This window comes from Megalobrama amblycephala, linkage group LG2 (genome assembly GCF_018812025.1).
Source record: "Megalobrama amblycephala isolate DHTTF-2021 linkage group LG2, ASM1881202v1, whole genome shotgun sequence".
Lineage (NCBI taxonomy): Eukaryota > Metazoa > Chordata > Actinopteri > Cypriniformes > Xenocyprididae > Megalobrama > Megalobrama amblycephala.
In genome coordinates this window covers 4,742,046-4,753,067 of record NC_063045.1, presented here as the reverse complement: position 1 = coordinate 4,753,067, position 11,022 = coordinate 4,742,046, and the positions used below count along the sequence as shown (strand labels likewise).

Genomic DNA, 11,022 nt, shown 5'->3' with positions numbered 1-11,022 from the left:
TGTTCAGCACACAGCTGTAGGTGTTTTTATCCTGATATTCCACCTCCAGAGGTAGAGAGAGACTGATGCTGAGATCAGACGCACTGATGCTGGACAATAAACTGTTTCCTTTGTACCAGGAGAGAGTCACATGACCCACATTCACAGCTGAACACACCAATGAACATGATGATGATGATGATGAACATTGTGAAGAGTTCCTGCTGATGACAGGAACAGGAAGATGAGCTGGAAAACATGAGAGAATAGGGATAAATATGGACAAACCTAATCAACAATCTTATTTTTCATCAAACTGAGATCAGATCAGTCAATAAACACTTATATCAGCACTGCCGTACCTGAAAATGTGTGACAGAGTTGAGTGATGTCCAGATGTTGAGTCTGGTTGCTGATGGGATTGTTCAGCACACAGCTGTAGGTGTTTTTATCCTGATATTCCACCTCCAGATGTAAAGAGATGGTGCTGCTGAGATCAGACACACTGATGCTGGACAATAAACTGTTTCCTTTGTACCAGGAGAGAGTCACATGGCTCACATTCACAGCTGAACACACCAATGAACATGATGATGATGATGATGATGATGATGAACATTGTGAAGAGTTTCTGCTGATGACAGGAACAGGAAGATGAGCTGGAAAACATGAGAGAATAGGGATAAATATGGACAAACCTAATCAACAATCTTATTTTTCATCAAACTGAGATCAGATCAGTCAATAAACACTAATATCAGCACTGCCGTACCTGAAAATGTGTGACAGAGTTGAGTGATGTCCAGATGTTGAGTCTGGTTGCTGATGGGATTGTTCAGCACACAGCTGTAGGTGTTTTTATCCTGATATTCCACCTCCAGATGTAAAGAGATGGTGCTGCTGAGATCAGACACACTGATGCTGGACAATAAACTGTTTCCTTTGTACCAGGAGAGAGTCACATGACTCACATTCACAGCTGAACACACCAATGAACATGATGATGATGATGAAGAACATTGTGAAGAGTTTCTGCTGATGACAGGAACAGGAAGATGAGCTGGAAAACATGAGAGACTAGGGATAAATATGGACAAACCTAATCAACAATCTTATTTTTTATCAAACTGAGATCAGATCAGTCAATAAACACTTATATCAGCACTGCCATACCTGAAAATGTGTGACAGAGTTGAGTGATGTCCAGATGTTGAGTCTGGTTGCTGATGGGATTGTTCAGCACACAGCTGTAGGTGTTTTTATCCTGATATTCCACCTCCAGAGGTAGAGAGAGACTGATGCTGAGATCAGACACACTGATGCTGGACAATAAACTGTTTCCTTTGTACCAGGAGAGAGTCACATGACTCACATTCACAGCTGAACACACCAATGAACATGATGATGATGATGATGAAGAACATTGTGAAGAGTTTCTGCTGATGACAGGAACAGGCAGACGAGCTGAAAAACATAATAAACAGAAATATGAACAAATCTAATCAACAATCTTATTTTTAGTTCAAGCTGAGTCAGTGTTTATGTGATCTATCATCTCAAACTAAATTATTAAACAAAAAAAAAAATTATGAATTTTGAAGGGTAAACACAATAACCAGAAATAAAAAGCTAAATGTGGGCTATAAATGAACTACACCACAGTCACATGACTTCAATGTCATGGTCACACAAGTGCAAGAAGCAATAGATTCTACTTAATCTATTTAAAAAATAGCAGCAGGCTACACAATAAATTCCCCGGTGTTAAATCAACACCGCTCTGTGTTCATATGGGAACCACAGGCATGGTGTTAAAAGTAACACTTAAGTATCTAATTAACTCTAACACTGCCTAAGTGATTAATTGAGTGACGTTTGTTAGATTATTGAAGACACCTGATGATAACGAACAGAATCACTGAAGGAAAGAGAAACACAAGAACTACAACTAACTTCAGCCACAGCCTTAGATGAAAGCAACTGAAAATACATTAAATCTCTATTATTACAAACAGATTGACTTTATTTCTGTCATTTCTGTCTACAGTTCTTTTTGAGAATTAACAGAGGTTTAGATGTTCTAGTGAAACGTTTGGTCACCATTATAGCAATCAGTGTTTCCTTTAGTAGGGCAGTTTGACTCTTGACTTTTTATGTGAGTTTTTGGTCTTTGTAATAGTGTTTACAAAAGTATGTAATTTGTTACAAAGAAGACCATAATCAAGAGCAATCAGGTGATATGGTTTACACAATTAAGAAGAGAACTGACTGTCTAGTCCAGGGGTGGGCAAACTCGGTCCTGGAGGGCCGCTGTCCCTGCGGAGTTTTGCTCCAACCCTAATCAAACACACCTGAACCAGCTAATCAAGGTCTTCAGGATTACACGCAGGTGAGTTTTATCAGGGTTGCAGCTAAACTCTGCAGGGACAGCGGCCCTCCAGGACTGAGTTTGCCCAGCCCTGGTCTAGTCCCATTGCTGATAGAATGTGGTTGCTTATTATTAAGTTTTTTACCCAACAGTAACTTAATAGCACAGATCAGACATTTTGAATTTTAATTTTTAAACACATTGTGGGTAAACAAATGTAGACACCCACAGACATCAAGAACCAGCATATGTTTCTCATCAATGCTGACACGCTGGGAGTCATGAGATTTATACTACGGTGGCTCCCAGCATCCATTACAGCATGAAGCGTGTCAACATTAGCCACTTTTCCACCGTTGCGCTGAACAGTTCTTAGAATGGTAAGGAATGGTTCCATTTGTGTTACCGCTGGAGCCTGGTATGGCACGACACGATTACAAACCGCTCTCAGCCCGGAATTCTCAGCACGGTTGTCTAACCGTGTTGAATCATGCTGGTAGAATCCGTGAAATGAAGTCGATTGGTCACTTGTCTCTTGCCTGGCTACCAGTTTCTCTGTAGCTGGCTAAGCGCTCTATTTGAGTGACGTGAACACAAATTAATAATTGAATTAAAAGAAATACCTAATCATCCTCCATTAGGTGGTCGTTATTTATATCTCATATCATAATAAGTAAACCGTTGCATTACCAAGGCAACGACAGACGCTTTTATATTGAATTCTAAAGAGCGGCCGTTATCAGCCCCAGAGTGGAAAACGAAACCGTATCTGTACCAGCTGGCCCGGATCAGCACCGAATGAAATGGTTACACAATGAGAACCTTTCGGCCCAACGGTGGAAAAGCGGCTATTCATGACAAACATATGCTGATTCTTGATCTTTGTGTATCTGAATGTTGCACAATTTCTTACATTTTTAAAAAATATATTGTATTTCTTTAAAAAAAAAAAAAAAACACAAACATCAAGAATCAGTACATGAATCTCAATAAAGGTGATATGCTTCATGCCGCGATGCTTGCTGGGAGCCACCACAGTATAAATCTCATGACTCCCAGCATGCAGTGTGGCATGAAACATGCCGCCATACAGTACCTCAGGGATGATGCATTTTTGTAGGCAAAACCCGGAAGCGAGTTAGCATTTTAGGGCTTCCGGTTCCAACACCGTAAAGTCTATGAGTTTTTCGAATGGGTTTTTGCTAAATCGCCTGAAATAAGGTCTGTGGTTAACAAAGCCTCTAAATATTTTCACGTTTTGATCTATGACATAAAACACACGTTATAACCCGCTTGCGATTTTTTTTAAACCTTTACTGTGTCTTAAAAATGGCGGTTGCTAACAAGTTGCTAAAAGGGACTACTTCCTTTGGCGGGGACTTTAGACGTCATCATGACAAACAGGACATTTGGACAGAATTTCTCATGAAAAAGTGGATAAGTATTCATACACAGCTCCGATCATAATCAGAGAGCATGTTTTTAAATATAATTGTTTTTTAAATAAAGTTTGAGGAAGCTTGGTGGTGACGACGTTGATCCACGACCATGGCGTGCTGTTGTCCGTTTATAGCCTACTGTTAGCTTTTGATATCTGATGACTTTATTTAGGCTTCAAAATGTATAAATGTTGTTTTAACTTGTAAAGATTATCTTGATAGACAGAACGTGTAAGTGTCATAACCCTTTGTTAAACACAGAGCTTATTTTCTGCGATTTTCCAAAAGTCTATGGGAAAAATGCATAGGCTTTCAATCGAGGGAACCCGTGTGCCGCTAACTTCCGGGTTGGCCTACAAAAACACGTCATCCCTGAGGTACTCTATTGATGAGAAACATATGCTGATTTTTGGTGTCTGTGGGTGTGTCTAATCTTCTTTTCCCCACAGTGTGCTTAAAAATTCAAAAGATGTCTGATCTGTGACAATACGGCTCTGTTGATGAAAATAACTTAGCAATGAACAACAGCTTTCAGTTAGTGATAGGATTAGATCATCACTCATCTATCACTTAATTAACCACTTAAGTACCTAATTAACTCTAACACTGCTTTGGTGTTATTTTTAACACCCTGCTGGTGGTTCCCATATAATCACTGAGCAGTGTTAACACCGGGGAATTTACTGTGATGTTTTCTTTAAAATAGGCTAAGTGTAAATAGTAGTTAGATGCTATTTATACATATTGGCAGAAACTATTTGCACCACAGTATAGTTGTACATTAAACGGTATGCAATAATAACATAGAGTGTAAATTATTATATTTATTAAAATTATTAAATGGATGCCACTTTATTGGGACAATAAAGCCCTTCCTACACCTAACCCTAACCGATAAACACTTTATTATCAAACACACTTTAGACACTTTGGGTCCTATTTTAACGATCTAAACGCAAAGTGTAAAGCGCACGGCGCAGGTGCACTCAGGGCGTGTCCATATCCACTTTTGCTATTTTAACGACGGAAAAACGGTCCGTGCGCCGGGGCGCATTTTTGAAATGGGTTGTCCCTATTCTCTTAATGAGTAATGGGCGTAACGTTCAATAAACCAATCAGAGTGTCATCTCCCATTTTCTTTAAGAGCGAGATGCGCTCGCGCCATGGTGGATTGCTATTTACATGGCGGAATTTGTTGGCGGAAAAGCTGAACGCTTTTCAAGCGAAGAAACCGATCTGCTAGTTAAAGCGCGCGAGCAGATCATCTACGGGACAAGCAGGATATAACATTATATATATTATATAATTATATATTATATAACATATAACATTATAAAATACACTGACTTATTAAACACACGATTCAACTGAGGAGTTCAACGAGTGATGTTTTGCTGAAATTACCTGTTAAGTGGCCAGTCAATCTTTCAGTCGTCTGCGTTGGATGCAGGCTTTCAAATAGCTCCGCGCGATGAGTCAGTTAATATATATGTGTGTGTATTGGCACGATTGTTCAATTAATTAGCCAATTTCGTTCATCATTATAAGTAGTAATAGACTGAATTGAAAATAGGTAGCCTAATTCTAATACACGCAATGACTATTCATCATTACATTTTTATATTTATGTAGCCTACACAATAATATTCTTTTACACTGTAATCCTTTTGTTTTTTATATTTGGCATATTTGTGTGATGCGCATCCCTGTGTGTAATAAGCAAAGTCAACGCGCACTGTGGACGCGCCCAGAGGCGCAGTTTCTACCAACGCGCTCTAACAAAAAAATATTGCGCCACTGACTTTAGACTTTAGACCAGGTTTGAGTTGGTCTATGGCGCAGTCTATTTTCAGCTCCTTAAAATAGCAATGCGCCAGCAATGCGCCGGCAATGCGCCTGAACACACCTCTTTTTTAGACCAGCACGCCCATGGGCGCACTAACTGGCGCAAATGCATTTACTAATTTAAGGACGTGGCGCTGAACGGGAAAACGCGAACGGCGCCGGACGCAAACTAGCAAACACACTTGCGATGCGCCTTGCGTCGCATTGCGCCGGGTGTATTATAGGGCCCTTTATTTCCACAAGGAGTAAAGTGAGTTTGGCAAAAGACAGATTCGACTTCTGGTCGATTTGCTTCAAAACTTTTATCAATGCACCTTACCCCTATGCTATAGCTACTGTTGACTATTCATCATCTTCATAGCTTTGTCTAGCCGAACCAGACGTCAGTGGGTGGAGTTAATGTAAATAGACTTTGCCAACAAGGCAGAGTATTTGCACTTATTGTAAATAGACAGTCCTTTAATATTCCGACAACTCTTTCGGTTTTTGTTTAAAAACTGATCTTGTTCAGCTGTTCTGAATCTGATGTCATAAACCAGAATAATGACAGTAGCCACGCCCACCAGAGCAGAGAGGACCAATCGGATCACAGCTTCAGTAGGACCACAACAGTGGACAGACTGAGAAATAAAAACATCAAACTGAGATCAGATCAGTCAATAAACACTAATATCAGCGCTGACATCGACTAATATCAGCACTGCCGTACCTGAACATGTGTGACAGAGGTGAGTGATGTCCAGATGTTGAGTCTGGTTGCTGATGGGATTGTTCAGCACACAGCTGTAGGTGTTTTTATCCTGATATTCCACCTCCAGAGGTAGAGAGAGACTGATGCTGAGATCAGACACACTGATGCTGGACAATAAACTGTTTCCTTTGTACCAGGAGAGAGTCACATGACTCACATTCACAGCTGAACACACCAATGAACATAATGATGAACATTGTGAAGAGTTACTGCTGATGACAGGAACAGGGAGATGAGCTGAAAAACATAGCATAATAAACAGAAATATGAACAAATCTAATGAACAATCTTATTTTTAGTTCAAGCTAAGTCAGTGTTTATATGATCTATCATCTCAAACTAAATTATTCAATCATTAACTGTGTAAGTAGATGGTAAAAACAAGAATACTTTAAGAACAGTGCAATTTATCTCTACTCACCATAGAAAGAAACACTGAATATATTTAATAATGGTGTTATAAATGGTGCTGGTCCAGTCAATCGTTTATAATGTCCAGCATGTTCAGTTCTGGTGTTTGTGATGGTCAGAGATCCAGTTTGTTTGTCCAGTTTCAGTCTGTCTCTGAATCTCCCATCAAGAACATCATCATATACAGCGATTCTTTTGGCCGTTTCATTGATTTCAGCTATTAAAGTGTTTTCAGTTCCAAACTTCCACAGAATCACATCATCATTTACTTCAGAGTTTAGAGTGACTGAATCTCCCTCCGTCACTGATATTTCAACTGTATCACCAAACAGAAACAGAGTTTAGCAGAGCAGAGAGAGACTTTTAAATAACTTTATGATTTGAAGTGAGTAATATCATAAAACAAAAACAGAAATCAAAATGGTGTTTGGAATAATATTGTGTCTGGTGAATAAAACATAAAATGGTGAAACAAATATAACTCACCAATGAATGTGAGATAGAAATTCTTTCTCACTCCGTTTATCAGTAGTTTATAATATCCTTCATGTTCAGTTGTGGTGTTTGTGATGGTCAGAGATCCAGTTTGACTGTCCAGTTTCAGTCTGTCTCTGAATGTCCCAACATGAACATCATCATATACAGCGATTCTGTCGGCCGTCACATTGATTTCAGCTATTACAGTGTTTTTATTTTCAAACCACCACTGAATCACATCATCATCCTTCATTTTAGTAAGATCAGAGTTCAGAGAGACTGAATCTCCCATAAACACTGGCACAAACTCCACTCCTGTAGCACCTGAAGATCAGAGTTTTTCACAGATTAAAGCTTTAATTAAAATCACTTGATGTATTTCACAGTAAAATCACAGTTATATGAGAATAACAGTGAATGTTGATCCTCTCTGACTAATTTAACCAGGCATTTATTACATGTTACCACAGAAAGAACTGAAGTCATAAAAACACATTTCAAACTCACCAACCAAACGCCACAAACACAAGCAGAGCAAAACAGGGTGAAACATCTTCAACAGTTTCAGTACACAAATATGAAAAGACAAACTCTGGTTCATTAATAAAATGACAGATGCACTGATGTGAGGCTGGTCTGTAGTAAAGTGAAGTGAAACTAAAATATCTGCACGTATTTATGTGTTAATTTATGTGACGTTCTTGCTTTTTTTCAACTAAATAATAAACACTCTGAGCTCCAGTAGGCCTTAATTTCCGGTGAGTCAGTAATGTCAAATGCCCTGCACTTTTTCCTTCCTGCTCTCAGCTTACTCAGGAAATACGTCCCGTCAGATGAGGATATGGTTTTAACTCCGGAAACTTTTTCCCTAACTCAAAACATTCTCACTCTCAACTCGTCACATAACGACGCTTGGTCAGGACCCCTGTGTGTTACTTTTCATAACACAGGATACTCCTTTGATTTCAGATCAAAAGATACACCCAACCAATCTCTTTAGTATGACAGAACCGGTCACAAGACATGTGAGAGCAATGACATTTTACAATTAAAGCTGACGTAATGATGCAATTAGTCATGAGACACACGAGAGCCAATGCAATTTCACTATCAAAGCTGACATAACGTTTCTTTGGGCAGCAATTTTTTAATGTGTGCATGATCCATGGCAAATGGAGATGATGATCGCAAATCGTTTTGCATTGGAACGCCTGGAATATTTGTACCTGTTGAATAATTTGTGACTGTAGTCGTATCTGGTCATGTTCTGTTTGTAGATTATTTTTTCCCGTTTGCCTACCTGTTTGAGTTCTCATTGAGTTACTGATTGATTAGCTAATCTGTTCAGCTGTGATCCTGATTATTCTCTTTTGTTTGCCTCATGCTGAGTTTCTGTCTGTTCCTTTGTCCGTTCTCGTTAATACTACGCAGCAAAATCCCCAGTGTTATGTAAGATTGAAAATATCTAAAGATATTTTAAAATAATCAAAGACATTTGCTTTACTGTTTCAACCCCCTCTCTCTTGCTACAAGGGCCATTTGGAAGGCACAAAGGTGCTGATATTGATCAAGCCCCGAGGGGCCAAGACATTGGGGGTCTACAAATGGTCACACCTTTAGTACAGTGGGGGAAGTTTAAATCTTCTGATTGGTCAGTTTGAATGTCTCACATTTGAGTTTTGGTCACATGGTCAAGGAAGGGATAAAAGAAGATTGTAACTGTTGCTCTGGTCTCTTTGATACTCTGCTCTTCTTTCTTGGATTCTTGGGCACTCTCTGGCCCTCTCTCTCTCTCTCTCTCTCTCTTTCTCTCTCTCAGGTAACTTTTTTCATACATGCTGTGTACAATTAATGGTATATGATTTTATCATCTCATACATCTATTTTGTGATTATTTTAAGTGTAACCATAATCAGATATTGTCATTAAACCCTTTCAATTACAATTGATGTGCTAACTAGTTTTGATTTAGTAACATTAATGTGCTCCCTATTGCAATACAATATTGTCACACTATAGCAACGCTCTCCCACATATTTTGCTATTATAACTGAGCTTATTTCCGTCGTTGGTATAAGTTGCAGTGGGTGGTAATAGACAAGAAATGTACAGTTTTTCTAACATCTTACTGATAAAGTTTCTTTAGTCGCTCGGCAAACCTTACAGTCTGAACCGCTGTAGGAGTCCCACCCTTACAGTTAAATGAACACCCCTCAGTGTACATATGTGTCCAGGGTGTTAAAAGTAACACTGAAGCAGTTTTGCAGTTAGTGAGATAATTAGTGAATAATTAAGTGATGATTGACCATTAGTGGTGACACCTGATGTTAATAAGCAGAATCATTGAAAGAAAGCGAAAAAATGTTGTATGGAATGTTTGCTTTAGTTGGGCTCTTGACCCTTTACTTTTTAATAGCAGTTTTTCTCTGGCTGCTCCAACTTGTGTTTGTAAAGCACATTTGTTATGTCAAGAGAAAATATGACAATTTGTTTTGATGATGACATTATTATCATGTAATTATCTGATTCAATGATATCATTCAGAGTCTAAATCTCTGATTATGTTTGATGTGTAATTTCAGTGTTGGTGATTGTAGCTCCGTGATTTTACAGCTTTAGATCCAACAGCAACATGAACAATTTCAATAATACATTGCGCACAGAAGCTACTGTGTTTAGACACACACAGACATCATCAGCATCTGATTCTCAAGAACGGTGACGATAAATAAATACAAAATACTGACAAACAGATCAACTCTGAACATCACAAAACAAGCTACTGTCACAACAAAACAACAGCAAAATAAAAGCAAACATGAACAATCAATGAAAATTACAGGACAATTCAGCTGCATAATTTATTCATGCTGCAATGCATGATGGGAGTCATGTATGAAATGGCCATTAATAATCAGACCCTGTGTTACATTCTGAAGTGTGATGCACGGGCAAGGAGCAGTTATTTTACGAAGGTAAGAAGTACCCTGACAAATCCAGTGTTACGGGTGTAACTAATATAGAAAAATATTCATTGCTAGTCTCACACAATAGTTGTTCATTTGCTCATGCTGAATTAAAGATATAACATTTTATTTTTACATTCATAATTTTTCTCTCCTTTTAAGAAGAACATAACAACAGTGTTGCCATTATATAACTTTTTTTTTTTAAAACTTAGTTTGTTACTGTTAAAATATATTTTGTGGATGTGTCTTTTTATCTTACACCTTTAACCCTTTTAACCCCACAGGAACATTCTCTAGTGTCCACACTACAGAGTAAAAGTAACATTGACGATGTGTTGCAGTAAGATAATTAAGTTAATATTTAAGTGATGATTGAGCATTAATGATGAACACCTGCTGTTAACAAGCAGAACCACTGAAAAGAGGATCAAGAAGAGAATAAATATGAGCAGAAACTACAACTGTCTCCCAGCCATTACACATTATTACACTTATTACTGACCAGATTAATTTTATTTATACAAAAGATCTTATTAAGAATTAACAGAAGTTTAGTGTAACGTAGTTCGTAAATGTGGGAAGAAGGAGGCGGGAACCGGCGAACGTTCAACAAAAGTTTAATACCAAAATAAACAAATACAAAACGAAAGTAATGCCGGCAGACCCTCGCGGACGTCTGCCGGCCACACAAACATAATAAAACATAACGTAAAGTCCAGGCCTGGTCCTCTCTCGTCCTTCACGGTCGTCGCTCCTCCTTTTATGCTCCCGGAGCTCCTCCGT

The 11,022-nt window shown here is 38.6% G+C and overlaps 1 protein-coding gene across 1 annotated transcript; it reads right to left on the bottom strand.

Moving 5' to 3' along the window:
- Positions 1 to 6,287: 6,287 nt before the first annotated feature.
- LOC125262596 lies at positions 6,288 to 7,900 on the bottom strand. The gene is made up of 5 exons (XM_048181440.1): positions 7,778 to 7,900; positions 7,280 to 7,594; positions 6,804 to 7,109; positions 6,581 to 6,619; positions 6,288 to 6,340 (listed from the first exon to the last, which is right to left on the bottom strand). The coding sequence occupies exons 1-5, from the start codon at positions 7,869 to 7,871 to the stop codon at positions 6,288 to 6,290; spliced, it is 807 nt and encodes a 268-aa protein (XP_048037397.1). The 5' UTR covers positions 7,872 to 7,900.
- Positions 7,901 to 11,022: the final 3,122 nt, after the last annotated feature.